Source organism: Elephas maximus, chromosome 9, assembly GCF_024166365.1.
Source record: "Elephas maximus indicus isolate mEleMax1 chromosome 9, mEleMax1 primary haplotype, whole genome shotgun sequence".
NCBI lineage: Eukaryota > Metazoa > Chordata > Mammalia > Proboscidea > Elephantidae > Elephas > Elephas maximus.
The window spans coordinates 81,026,414-81,041,764 of NC_064827.1; the positions used below are offsets into that span (position 1 = coordinate 81,026,414).

Sequence of the window (15,351 nt, forward strand, 5' to 3'; positions counted from 1 at the left end):
TTTTAAAAATAGTTATACCATTTATTTGGTTGTATGGTTGTTTATTTGGTATGAGGTAGTTAAAAGCATGGGTTTGGGGTTTAAACAAACTTGAGTTTGAATACGGGCTCTGCCATCTACCAGCCTTAGAGTTTTAAGCAAGTTTTACTCTCTGAGCCTCAGTTTCCTAATCTATGAAGTTGACATAGTAACACCTGACTTGTAGGGTTGCAATAAGAATGAGTGATGATATATAAAACTCTTACACAGTACTGGATATACGTTTAAGTGCTTGCAGTCTCTGAAATTCTTCAGGAAATAGACAAACATAATTGCTGTGTTGGGGCTAATGGAAATGATAGGGTGGTTGTTAAAAATGTAATTAAATCTTTGTTGCTTGTGCCCGATATTATCATACTCACCCTACTTTGGCAACTCCTTGCCTGTGCCTCATTTTGCTTTGTCAGGAGAAGGAAGTAGGGTTGTACCCGATATCGCTGCCCCTTCAAGGAGAGTATCTGGAGGCAGAGATGTGAGTACTGAGGTTTCTGCCCCCCATCCCCAGATGTGTCTGAAGCATCTAGTGCAGGCCTGGCAGAGTAGGCCTGGCTCAGACCACCCAGATCTCTGGGTTCCCTATGGGGAAAGGAAAGGTCTCTTTGTTCCAAGACAGTTAGGGTTGGCTACTGGAGTTTTTTAGACTGATTATCTCTGGGAATTAATATTTTTCACTTCTTGGGCCTCAGCCCATATGGTGTTCTGTAAATATTGGTTTATTTGCATTAAGCTGAATAAAATAAAGTGGAATGAGTAGTTAAAATGTATGACTCTTCTGGTCTTTCTAGCCTTAAGATTTCTATGTCTCTGTGATTTATGTAGTATCTTAGTTCTTGTCATTAATCTTCCCCTGGACTAGGAGATTCTCCACTCAGGAACCCTGGGTCCAAAGGACATGCTTTGCTCCCAGCACTGCTTTCTCGGTGATATGAGATTCTCCACTCTCTGCTTCCTTCCCTTTCCTTTTTATCCCTTGAGAGATAAAAGGTGGTGCAGGCCACACCCCTGGGAAGCTCCCTTTACATTGGATCAGGGATGTGGCTGCGTATAAGAGTGTTACAATCCCACCCTAATCCTCTTTAACATAAAATTACAGTCACAAAATAGAGAACAACCACACAGTACTGGGAACCATGGCCTAACCAAGTTGACACATATTTTGGGGGGACACAATTCAATGCATGACCATGAAGTGTAGTTTATAAACTCATTTCCATACATTAATCTTATTTGATGCGTTGACATGATAATCTAAAATGGAGGTTGGTTAAGTAAGGTTTCCTACAGATATTACAGACAAATGGTGATACTTTCTTAGAGCCCCGGTGGCACGGTGGTTAAGACCTGCAGCGAATTGCCGCTGCTAACCAAAAATGTCAACAGTTCGACTCCACCATACGCTCCTTGGAAACCCTATGGGGGCAGTTCTACTCTGTCCTGTAGGGTCACTATGAGTCAGAGTCAGTTCAACAGCAGCGTTTTTTTTTTTTTCTTTTTTAATAACATTCAGTTTTTTCTAATTATGAATTAATACATGAGCATCGTTAGAAATTTAGAAAATACAGAAAAGTATAAAGAAAAAAAAGTCATCCAGAATTTTATATTTTGGTGAATTTCTTTGAAGTTTTTTATAAATAATGTATGCATGTATGCATGCCTTTAAATATATACCTTTTAATTATTTTTTACAAACATGAATCTTACTGTGTATACTTTGGATTCTGCTGTTTGCATTTAATATTACATCATGATTACTTTCCCATATAAGAGATCATTGTATAAGAATTGCTTTCAAATCAGATCTTTGGTCATATCCTAGCTTTATCACTTATAGTGCATGGTTTTGGGGTAGTCATTCTCCCTCTGAACTTGTTTCTTCATCCTTACTTACTTCATCCTTACTTACTTCATCCTTAACTTACTTCTAACTGCACTGGGCTGAGTGAAGATTAGGGATCATAAGTAAAGCACTTGGCACATAACCTGGCTCTTAGTGAGTGGCGAAAACTGGGTGTTGTAATGCTGTTATTATTGTTAAATATAGTCTTTAAAAACATATTTCTAGTGGCATTGTAAGAAAGGCCTGGTGATCTACTTCTGAAAAATTAGCTGTGGAAAGCCCTGTGGAACACAGTTCTGCTCTGACACACATGGGGTTGCCATGAGTCAAAATCAACTCAGTGTAACTGGTTTGGTTTTTAATTATCAAATGAAATTATGGTGTAAAGAAAACCATAAAGGAATATACTGCTTATGTGAAAAAACTGTAGTAAGGTGCAATTAAAACATTGTCACAAAGAAAAACAACCTAGAAACATACATTGTGGTGGACTAAATTAGTATAAAAAGTATTTAGCTGATTCCCATTCTGCTACAAAACATCTAAATGCTGACTAAATTAGAGAGAAAGCATACTTTTAAATTTTTTAATTTTATTGAAGTATATACAAACCAAAAATTACTCATTATATCCTACCCCGTCTGGAGCAAAGGAGAATGAAGAAAACCAAAGACACAAGGGAAAGATTAGTCCTAAGGACTAACGGACCACAACTACCACAGCCTGCACCAGACTGAGTCCAGCACAACTAGGGGGTGCCTGACTACCACCAGCGACTGCTCTGACAGGGATCACAATAGAGGATCCCAGACAGAGCTGGAGAAAAATGTAGAACAAAATTCAAACTCATAAAAAAAGACCAGACTTACTGGTCTGACAGAGACTGGAGAAGCCCTAAGAGTATTGCCCTTGACACCGTTTCAACTCAATACTGAAGTCATTCCTGAGGTTTACCCTTTCAGCCAAAGATTAGACAGGCCCATAAAACAAACAGTAATACACATAGCTCAACCATATATATGAGACTAAATGGGCATACCAGCCCAGGGGCAAGGACGAGAAGGCAGGAGAGGACAGGAGAGCTGGACAAAGGGAAATGGGGAACCCAAGATCAAAAAGGGGAGAGTTTTGACCCATTACGGGGTTGGGAACCAGTGTCACAAAATGATATATGTATTAATTGTTTAATGAGACACTGATTTGCTTTGCAAACCTTTATCTAAAGCACAACACACAAGTTACTCATTGTGAGAGTATACCTCAATGAATTTCCTCTTTATAAACAAACTCCTGCAACCAGCAATAAACATTGTTACCAACACCTTAAGACTCCTTAAGGCTTTCCACCCCCACTCCCCAACCAAGTGACTGGAAAGTTGTCTCTCCCTCCCAAGAGTAATCACCATTCTAACTTCTGTCACCATAGATTATTTTTCCCTGCATTTTGAATTGATATACCTATGGTGAATAATATTTGGAAACCCTGGTGGTATAGTGGTTAAGAACTACCACTGCTAACCAAAAGGTCAGCAGTTCAAATCCACCAGGCACTCCTTGGAAACTGTATGGGGGCAGTTCTACCCTGTCCTATAGGGCTGCTATGAGTCGGAATCGACTCGACAGCAGTAGGTTTGTTTTGGTTTTGATTTTGGTTATATGGTGTATATGGAGTACCTGGTTGGTGCAAACTGTTGACATGTGCAACCACTAATGGAAAGGTTGGAGGTTCTAGTCCACCCAGAGGTACCTGGGAAGAACAGTCTGGCAGTTTACTCCCAAAAAAGCAGCTATTGAAAACCCTAGAGAGCACAGCACAGTCCTACTCTGGCACATATTAGGTCACCATGAGGAGTAATTGATTGACAGCAAGTGATTTGGTGTTATTGTGAGCATGGCTTATTTCACTAAGCATTTATGTCTGTGAGACCCATCCGTATTGTTTCATGTTGTGGGAGTTTGCTCATTTTTTTGCTCTTTCTCTGCAGTCTTCCTCTGGAGGTTCTCATGTCCTAAGGTATCCATTGTATGTAGCTGTTAAGTTCTGTCTTGTGGATCTAGGATGTAGTAGCTATGTACTGTCTTTGGAAAATTGAAAAAGTAGTCATTCAAATAATTTCCGTAGGGCTAATTCTCCCACAGAACCCTGAAAAGGCTATGAGCCTTAGCCTTTCTGGTTTCTACCATCTAGCAGCTCGTCAGTGCCTTCCAATAGAGGACTTCTGTTATCTTGTTTTTCTAGTTGTTCTCTGTGGGAATGCTGATTTTCTGCAAGCTACTCCATCCCACTGGGGAGTAGAAGCCTATCACACTTGCTTTAAATGCATAGCTGGGCATCTAAGAAAATAAGGGAAATTCCCCGAGAGCCAAAAAAAGGGAAGAAAGAGCTGAAACCCCAGTGGTAAAAGAACCAGGGACCCAGGGCAGCTTGGAGGCATTGCAGAAACCAGCACCCTAGAGCCTTGGATTTTTTTTTTTTTTTTTAAATCTGGTTACTTTTTTTTTTTTTTAATATTTTTTTAAAATAATTTTTATTGTGCTTTAAGTGAAAGTTTACAAATCAAGTCAGTCTCTCACACAAAAGCCCATATACACCTAGAGCCTTGGATTTTTTTTTTTTTTTAATCTGGTTACTTTTTTTTTTTTTTAATATTTTTTTAAAATAATTTTTATTGTGCTTTAAGTGAAAGTTTACAAATCAAGTCAGTCTCTCACACAAAAGCCCATATACACCTAGAGCCTTGGATTTTTTTTTTTTTTTTTTAATCTGGTTACTTTTTTTTTTTTAATTTTTTTTTTAAATAATTTTTATTGTGCTTTAAGTGAAAGTTTACAAATCAAGTCAGTCTCTCACACAAAAGTCCATATACACCTTGCTACACACTCCCAATTACTCTCCGCCTAATGAGACAGCCTGCTCTCTCCCTCCACTCTCCTTTTGTGTCCGTTTTGCCAGGTTCTAACCCCCTCTACCCTCTCATCTCCCCTCCAGGCAGGAGATGCCAACATAGTCTCAAGTGTCCACCTGATCCAAGAAGCTCACTCCTCCCCAGCATCCCTCTCCAACCCATTGTCCAGTCCAATCCATGTCTGAAGAGTTGAGCCTTGAATTTTTAACAGCAGCTGAGGCGGAACTGGAATCAAAGCCTGAGACCCAATCAGGAAAGGGAGTTGGAATTGAGTCCCCCTTTTCTTCAGCAACTTGAGGACTCTCAAAGAGCTATATTCCTTGAATGAAAGGGTAGGCTAGGAAATTAAAACCTCCTAATGGCAATAAAATGTGTGTTTTAGCTCTGTGTGTTGTGTATTTGTGAGTGGGGTACAATTTATGATGTTTCTGCTGAAGATCTAATCCACAGGCCTCTCTTCTAACAAGCCTTTGGTGTTTACATTTAGACTGCCTTTGATGTCCAGGAGATCCCAAATCTGGAAATAAAAACTGACCACACACACAAGGAAATAAGCTATTATGAAAGTCAGCAGAAACAATGAAGAGCAAACTTAGACCCTCAATATATTGTAAAATAGCTATCTTTAAAATTAAAAGAAACAAAGAATGGAATTAATAATGAGCAGTATGAATATAGATGCAGAAATCCTTAATAAAATACTAGCAAACTGAATCCAAAAGCATATTAAAAAGATTATACACAATGATCAAGTGGGGTTTATCCCAGGAATGCAAGGGTGGTTCAATATCAGAAAATCAATCAATGTAATACACTACATTAATGGAACAAAAGAAAAGAACTACATGATCATCTCAGTTATCACAAAAAAGGCATTTGACAAGATCTAACATCCTTTCGTGATTAAAACACTCAGCAAGCTAGGAATAGAAGGAAAACTCCTTGATATGGTAAGGGGCATTTGTGAAAAACCCACAGGTAAGACCATACTCAATGGAGAAAGACTTGAGAGCTTTCCCCCTAAACTTAGGAACAAGGCAAGAATGCTCATTCTCACCACTGCTGTTCTGTATTATACTGGAAGTCCTCGCCAGAACAGTTAGGCAAGAAAAAGGTAAAAAAGATAGCCAAATTGGGAAGGAAGAAGTAAAACTGTCTTTTTTTATCAGTGATGTGATCCTGTGTATAGAAAACCTCTAAGAATCCACCAGGAAACTAACAGAGCTAATAAATGAATTCAGCGGAGTGGCAGGATCCAAGGTCAATACACAGAAATCAGTTGGGCTTCTACTCATCAGCAGCAAGCATTCTGAGAAGGAGATTAAGGAAACAATTCCATTTATAATAACATCTAAAAGAATAAAATGCCTAAGAATAAATTTAACTATAAAAGTGAAAGACTTGTACACTGAAAACTATAAAACATTACTGAAAGAAATTAAAGAAGACTTAAATAAATGGAGTATATTCCATGTTCATAGATGGGAAGGCTTAATGTTGTTACGGTGTTGACACTACCCAAAGCATTTTATAGATTCAGTATAATCCCCACCAAAATTTCAACAGCCACCATTTGCAGAAATGGAAAAGCCAGTTCTCAAATTTATATGGAATTGAAAAGGACCCTGAATAGCAAAAGCAACCTTGAGAAAGCAGAACAAAGTAGGAGGATTTTCATATTTCTTGATTTCAAACATACTGTAAAGCTACAGTAATGAAAGCAGTGTGGAACTGGTATGAGGACAGCCATATAGACCAACGAAATAGAATTGAGGGTCAAGAAATTAACCCGTACATTATGGTCAGTTGATGTACCACAGGATTGCTAAGTCCATTCAGTGGTGAAAGAATTGTCTCTTTAATACATAGTGCTGAACAACTGAATTTCCACATGCAGAAGAATGAAGCTAGACACACCATTTATGAAAATTAACTGAAATTGGATCAGTGACATAAATTTAAGAATTAAAACCATAAAACTTTTAGAAGAAAAGAAAACATAAGGATAATGTTTTGTGGTCTAGTTTTTGACAGTGGATTCTGAAATATGACACCAGAAGCACAAGCAACAAAATAAATGGAACCTCATAAAAGTTAAACATTTTTGTGCATCAAGGGACTTTATCAACAAAGTGAGGAGATAACCTACAGATTGGGATAAAATTTTGGGGAAAAATACTGGACAAGGGCTTAATATCCAGAATATATAAAGAACCCCCCTACAAATTAACAGTGAAAAGAGACAACCCAATCAAAAAATGGGCAAGGGACTTAAATGGACATTTCAGCAAAGAAGATATACAAATGGCGAACAGGCAAAAAGATGCTCAATATCATTAGTCTTTAGGGAAATGCAGATCAAAACCACAATGAGATACCACTTCACCCCACTAGGATGGCTATGATTTTAAAAAAAGGAAAACAACACGTTTTAGCAAGGATGTGAAGAAATTCGATCCCTTATCCATTGTTGGTGGGATTGTAAAATGGTGCAGCTGCTGTGGAAAACAGCTTGGCCGTTCCTCAAAAAATTAAACATAGAATTACCATGTTGTTGTTAGTTGCTGTTCAGTTGATTTCAACTCATGGCGACCCCATGTATGCAGAGTACAACTGCTTCATCCCATATCACCCAGCAATTCCACTCCTAGGTATATACCCGAAAGAATTGGAAGCAGGAACACAGTTGCTTGTACGCCAGTGTTCTTTGCGGCAGTATTCATTCACAGTAGTCAAAAAGTGGAAGTGACCTAAATGTCCATTAAAGTGTTGAAATGGCATACATTTTTTATATATATATTTTCTACAACACACTCACACATATACAAAAAAAAATAAACAAGAAACAAACACTAGCAAAAATGACTATGACAGATTTGAGGAAGAACCAAATGCAAGTTTAGAAAAGTATTTAGCAGAGTGCTTGGCAGTTGTTAGCTGCGGACTATTTAATAACTCTTAGCTTATTGCAGACTTAATAAAATGCTCTAATTAGGCAAATATCAACATAAAACAATGATTTTAGAAGTATTTGCTAGTATTGTTCATTGGCCTTAATATTTATTGACATCAGTGGGGATTGGAATTACAGTTTTGAAATTTCAGACAGGTGGAATGGGTGTTAGCCTATGTGGGGCAGTTTTAGCAATCCTCAGAATTGTCCTGTAGCCAAAAGAGCTTGTTTCCACCTGACTAGTTCTTGGAATTCCTTTTGCATAAAGCTTTGTTCCTTGAAAATCCGTCATATATTACATCACTTTTAGGTATAAATGAACTATTTTAAATTTATCGTTGTTGAGAATGTGCACAGCAAAACATCCGTTTCTACATGTACAATTCAGTGACATTGATTACATTCTTCAAGTTGTGTGACCATTCTCACTGTCCTTTTCTGAGTTGTTTCTCCCCTATTAACAAACTCACCAGCCCTTAAAGTTCCTAAATGAACACTTAAAAAAAAAAAAAATTTATAGATTAGAAAATCAGCATACAAGTATTGCCCTTCATCCTGGAATACGAGGAGCCAGGTACACACAAAGTGATAAGAAAGTTTATATAAATGATTGTATTCTTGGAGCAGTTTTGGCCACTCCCCTCCCTTCCCAGGTATGTTTTGAGTGCCTACTGGATGCCAGGTGTTGTAATGAGCAAGAAGGATGGCAGGATGACGAAAACATGGTTCCTTCTTCCCTGGAACTCACATTCACATTGCCCCCAGGACTTGTACAAATACATTGGAATGAATTGAATCCATTGTGTCCTTCCTTTTGCAAAACTGTTCATGGCTTATGGGTTTTTTATTTGTCTTTAGCTTTTGGAGAAAGATAAGATACCACAGGTATGTGTGTTATTTAGCATATGAAAATGTTGGCTGGCTAGTGGGAAACTAGATACCATAGTTTTTCAAGCAAATGAATACGTTAATCAAAAGTTAGCTTCTGCGTATTACTAATTCCACTACTGCAAATCTTTTTTAGGATGATGTGCGGCATAAGGTTCATCTGAACACCTTTGGATTCTTCAAAGATGGGTACATGGTGGTTAATGTCACTCGCCTCTCAGTAAATGAGCCTGAAGGAGCCACAGACAAGGATGCAACTGTAAGTGTCTTTTAATAAGACTGAGAGGGTTACACTTTACTGTTGATTGAGTGAAAGCTTTACTCCCTATAAAGTATCAGAATATGGAGAAAATTAAACTTGTGAGTATCAAAATATATATCAGGCATAAGATAGTTTTATTTTTAACACTTAAGTTGTAATTGTTGAATAATTCCAGTAATTAGTGATTTTACTTGAGCAGGAATCACCTTCTTAACAAAATGAATGCTAAGAAAACAGAAAGCCAGACCAAAAAAAAAAAGGACCTTTTCTGCTGTTTGAGCAAGAAAGGTATGGACACCAGGGCATTGTGTGACTACTTACTCTACTCTTCTTACCCCTGTTAGATTGGATTCAGCCTAGACCGTACAAAGAATGATGGATTTTCTTCTTATCTGGTAAGTATTAAGTGTACGACCTGATCATTCTTCAGTTTAGCCCAAGAGACTACGTGGGAACAACTTGCTTCTTTCAGTGCCATTTTTTTGAGATGGTGACTGCTTTGGCTGCCAAGCATTTCTGAGCACCTACAGTTTTGTTTGCTGTTTAGAATGGAGATTGCACTGCTTACTTGTCTTGTTATTGAAAACTTTATGTTCTTGTTCTAGTGTTAATGAATAAGGTGATATGCAGTTGGTTCTTCCCTTCTCAGGATGAAGATGTCAATTACTGTGTTTTAAAGAAACAACCTGTTTCTGTCACTCTTCTAATCTTAGACATCTCCAGAAGTGAGTAAGTAATTCTAATGTTCTTTCTTTTCTATCCTAAAGTTAGGAGGAATTTGGTAGTTAAACTAACATTTATTGAGTGTCTGCCATGTGCCAAGTACTGTGCTGAGTGCCAGAAGTTATAAACAGGATGAGGAAGACAGAGCTTATAAATTAACCTTAAAGAGCTTATAAATTATCAGGGGAGACAGAACACCAATACAAATGATCACAGCGAAGTAGAGAAGTAGTAGGGAAGAAGCACCAATTAACTGTGAAAGGGAAGGCTTCAGATAAATGTTATTCTAACCAGTCTTCTAATGAACAGGCTTTGTCAGATTAAATAGAAAGGGAAGGGTATTCCAGTAAGAGGGAACAGCATATACAAAGGCAGAGTGGCATGAAATAGCATAGTATGTTTAATAAACTGAGTTAATTATTGGTAGAATAAAGTTGGAAGGCAGTATGGTAAGAAATAAGACTGGGTCCAAATAATGGGACAGTCTTACATGCCGGCCTAAGGACCATGGGCTTTTTTGGTAGTTTGGGAGCGTGATGGCCCTGGCCTGAGCTTGGCCCTCAGCCCTAGATGGTGATGAAGAGCATAGACTTAGGCTCCAGGCCAAGTTTGAAGACTGCCTCTGCCACTCATCAGCTGTATGACTTGGCCTCACGGTCCCTACCTTCATAATAATACCTGCCTTATAAGATCGTTGTGAGGATTTCTGACAATTCAGCCTTTTTAAAACATTTGAACTTAAATGACTGATAATAGAGTTTTGTGTTTTCAAGTTCAGCACATTTCCATGTGGCCACTTCACAGGTACCCTGTGTGTCTTTTGGGGGCAGTTTTTAAAGGGCGTTGAGCTAGGGATGGCATGCTCAGACTTCCTCTTAAGGTAGACCACTGACAGCCTCAGACAGGATGGATTTCAGATGGATAGGATTGGAGATAGAAAGACTAATTAGGAAGTTTATAAATATTTCCAAAAAAAAAAAAAAAAGGAATGCCACAAAACCACTGTGGGTACTAACTCTGTAAATATTCTTCATGATAACCTCTGTTTACTGTCAAGAAAGTTACTCTGTCAGCCTCTTGTGTCAGTTAGGATGCTTTTGATAGCAAGTAGCAGAAGTCTTGACTGAGATTGCCTTAAATAGTGAAAACATTGATTGTCTCACCTACTGAAAGTCTGGAATTGGGGCAGGTGGGCTTCAGGTGAGAGACAGATCAGCAGTAGTTTGATGATATTAGGGACTCAGGTCCTTTTCATCTCCAGGCTCTGCCATCCTCAGGCTGGCTTCCCTAGCCATCTCCACGTGCCCTACTTCATTGTTCACATCCAGCCAATGGAGAGAGCGAAGAGTCCCAGTCAGGGAATAGAAGTGCTTCCCTTCAAGTTGAATGTGCCAGCTTAGGTCATTTGTCCACTCAGGGATGGACACGATCACCGGCCCAGATGCATAAATAAACACAATTGAAGTCCGTTAAGAAAGGGGATATTAGGCAGGGAATTAATAGTGCCCACTGCCCCGTTCATGCTCCCACAGATTTCACTTTAACATCTTACTGGATTTTTTACCTTTTGTTCTTTTTTCCCTTATGTAATAATTTTTGACCATATTAAGGATGTGTAGGGGGGATATATGTACAGCAGAATAGTGTGGTTGCCAAGAGCTTCAGCATTAGAGTGAGACTGTCTGAGTTCTAGCCCTGCTTCCTAGTTGGGTACCCTTAGGCAAGTTAATTAACCCTTCTGAGCTTCAGTTGCAGTATCTATAAAATATATGTAATAGAATCTATATGGTAATATTCTAAGGACTACATGAAGTGATGTATTTAGACCTTGACACGCTGCCTGGCACACATCACTTAATAACTGGCAATAAGCACTGCTCTGAAGTTTTTTTCTTTTATTTCATTGTAGAGTAAGAATAAAGTCTCCACCAGAAGCTGGTACCCAGTTACCAAAGATCATCTTCAGCAAGGATGAGAAAGTCCTTGATCAGAGCCAGGAGCCTGGTGGTAACCCAGTTTCCGCAGGCAACCAGACTCAGAAGAATCAAGGTAAACTCTAAGATTGAAACTAACATTTTTTGACTACCCTGCTTTGTAGATCCTTTTCTGTTACTAAGTAAAAACATACTTAATCCACTGTGGCCTTAGCATTATTTTATTTTGGAGGTTATACAGAAAATGTATAACCACTGTTATGGATTGAATTGTGTCCCCCAAAATAGGTATCTACTTGACTGGGCCATGATTCCCAGTGTTTCGTGGTTATCCTCCATTTTGTGATCTAATGTGATTTCCCTATGTGATATAAACCCTATTTTCTGCCTATGGTTAATGAGGCAAGATTAGGTAATGTTAAAGAGGATTAAGGTGGGATGCAACATTTTTACTCAGGTAACATCCCTGATCCATGTAAAGGGAGTTTCCCTGGGGTATGGCCTGCATCAGCTTTTGTCTTGCAAGAGATAAAAGGAGAGAGAAACTAGAAGAGAGATAAGGACCTCATGCCACCAAGAATGAAGAACCAGGAGGGGAGCGCGTCCTTTGGACTCAGGATCCCTGTGCTGAGATGCTCTTAGATCAATTGATGGCAAGGATCTTTCCCCAGAGCTGACAGAGAAAGCCTTCCCATGGAGCTGGCACTCTGAATTCGGACTTCTAGCCTCCTAGACTATGAGTGAATAAATTTCTCTTTGTTAAAGCCATCCACTTTTGGTATTTCAGTTATAGCAGCAATAGATGACTAAGACAACCACTAAAAAAAAGAATGTAGAAACTATAGAAAAGAAGAAAAAAGGTCAGTTCTCCTTAGTCACAGTGTTAGAATTTTGGTAATTGGTTTCCTTCCAATCTTGTTTCTGAAGTCTAGAGCATTTGCTTTTTAAAATTCATAGTCATGTTTTTAATTTTATATGTATCCCTGTTCACTTACTCATCATCATAGTCACTATGAGTCGGAATCGCCTCGATGGCAATGGATTGGGTTCACTTAACTTTAATGTGTTTCATACCTATACAGCATCCCGTTAAATGGATGCCATCCTTCAGGAGATACATTTCATTTTTATTTTGTTATAAATAAATATTGTGGCATTGAATTTGTTTATTCATATACCTTTTCTCATATATATAACTCTCTTTAGGGTAGGTTTCAGAATTGTAATTTCTGATTCAAAGGCTGTAAATACTTTTGAGAATCTTGATACACATTGTCAAATTCTTTTCCAAATGATTTGTGTTAATTTATACTTCTGTCAGAAATACATGGGAGTGGTGCGCACATCACCATGTCCAACCAATACTGGGTATTTTCCTTGTAAAGAAATCCTAAATTGAAAGGCAAAAGAGGTATTATTGTTTTTGGTTCTATTATTATTTTCTCTTATTACTGAGCTGTACTTTTTTTCCATATTTTGATTAACCAGTTTATATTTATTTCCTGTTTTATTAACTGTCAGGTTCTTCTCATGATTTATATGAGCTCTTTAGTATTGTTTATACATTTTCTTCTCAGTTTGTCAAAATTTAGTCCAAATTAAAAGACGTACAGAAATAATAAATTTGTTTGATGGTGTAATCTTAATGTTGGTGCACCATCTCGTTCTTATCTGGTTCCTCACACTCACATAACCATTACCTGGGCAAAAAAATGTTCTTTTCTTCCTTTTTATTCTGAAACTCTCTCCCTTCCTGCAGGGAGCCTGAAATCTTGTCTTCCTCATGGAGAATATCTTAACTAAAAACAAGGCACAGATGTCTTCTCTGTTCCCTGAAGGAACCCATTAGCAATCTTAACACACCTTGCTGTGGGAAAAAAAAAGTATGCATCATGCCAATATAGTTTGCTGTTTAATTTTTCCATGTGTGTAAATAAATCTTATATATTATGCTTTTTAAAAACAATTATTTTTTCAAACATAATTTCTTAGAAAATAAGGGAAGTCACTCCATGTGGCATCTCCAGCAATGCCGACTGCTCATTTATTAGATAGTATTTATCATATACCAAGTCCTGATTTGGCGCTGCTGTGGCTCACGAATTCTATTTTGGGACCTGAGGGGATGGCAGTCCACAAGATAGCTTATAGCCTCACCTTTTGTTGTTTGTTTGTTTTATTTATTTGATATTAGACAAGCTGGAGGCTCATAAAATGAGGCAATAATACCTTTTAAATGTTTCTGTTTTTAGACAGTGGAAAGTCTAAAAGAAGTACGGTGAATTCAAAGGTAAGAACTAACCACCTGCTTATGCCCAGCTTTTCTGGGTGTGCATATGTATATACATGTGTGCACGTGGGTATACATACACATACATGCCTAGTCTACAGGGTGTTGCCTTCTATTTAGAGAGATAAGGTTGGCACATTGGAACAATTTCCGAGTAAAACTGAGTGCTAGGTTGTGCAGCACTTACGTGACAGACGGTCAGATAGTGAGGGGAGAGGGAAGCTGAGTCTTCTCAAGAGCCCTCTGGAAGAAGGTGTCACCACGGTGAGCTTGGTGTTGGTGGATTTGTTTGTGGAAGAGGAAGAGAAGAAAGGGGATGAAGAATGTCATAAACAAAGACCAGAAGGTGGGAATGAGCATAATGAGTGCTGGGCACTGGTCTATTTGAAGTAAAAGGTACATATTTGGAGGCAGAGAGAGAGAGAAAGAAATGTTAGATAACGTAGGGCCAGACAACAGTGTCTCAACAACAATAATAGCGTAGGCAATAGAAAGTTATTATGAATTCTTGACCAGGAAAGAATGTGACGCAAGTGGTGTTTAATGATGATCATCACTCTGAAAGCCCTGTACAGTGTGGCCTTAGAGAAGGAGAGAGTGAAATTAGAGGGGCCAACAAGGACACTGTTGCGATAATACAGGTGTAGGTGGTGAAGGTCTGGATTGGAGTAGAGCTTTAGAATATAAACTAAGGAATCAACCTGGGAGACCACTTATGGGGGTGGAGGATTTTTTTGCAAAAGGCAGGTGGTAGAAATACAAGAGCAATATTTAGGAAGGTTTTGGTTTGGGATATTTTGATTTTTCAGTGAGGGGGCATCCAAATGGCAATGTTTGTTTTGTTTTGTTTTTTAAATCCTATTGAGGTATAATTGACATAATAAATGGGACATATTTAAAGTATACAATTTGGTAAGTTTTGACATATGTGCAGGTAGTCCCCGACTTACGACTGGGTTCCATTCCGATAACTCCATCATAAGTCGGTTCTGATATAAGTTAAATACCTCATTTTTTTTTTCCCCATTATTATTGCCTTTTATTACCAGCGTCTTTATAAATCCAATCTTTATTTGTCTTTGGGGGTTGGAAACATTACATATAAACTTACGGATATGACGACATCAGCAAATTGTACTCCGCAGCATTGTATGTAGTACAGATTACTAATGATAAGGTGTACCCAAAAAGACCCCAAAACAGGATGGTTGTAAGTGCAGTTTGTCATAAAATGAATATGTCTTCAGTCTGTGGACTACACCTATACACCTATGAAACCATCGCTGCAATCAAGATAGTGACCATATCCATCACTCCCAAAAGTTCCTTCTGCCTGTTTGTAGTCCCCGTCCCCAAAGCAGCACTGATCCGTCACCGTGGATTAGTTTGCATCTTACAAAAAATTTTATGTGAATGAGTTATACATTTACTCTTTTGTCTTCTTTCATTCAGCATAATAATTCTGAGATTTGTCCATATTGTTACGTGTATCATTAGTTCATTCCTTTTCATTGCTTAG

At 38.2% G+C, this 15,351-nt stretch overlaps 1 protein-coding gene across 1 annotated transcript in view; it reads left to right on the plus strand.

The window, feature by feature from the left end:
* The window catches only part of GPR107 (G protein-coupled receptor 107), a 115,472-nt gene that overhangs the window by 37,617 nt on the left and 62,504 nt on the right, over positions 1-15,351 (plus strand). The window contains exons 2-6 of the mRNA XM_049896996.1: positions 8,760-8,882; positions 9,230-9,280; positions 9,535-9,614; positions 11,518-11,657; positions 13,795-13,832. Coding sequence (XP_049752953.1) covers positions 8,760-8,882; positions 9,230-9,280; positions 9,535-9,614; positions 11,518-11,657; positions 13,795-13,832 — 432 coding nt within the window. The remainder of the gene's footprint in view (positions 1-8,759; positions 8,883-9,229; positions 9,281-9,534; positions 9,615-11,517; positions 11,658-13,794; positions 13,833-15,351) is intronic.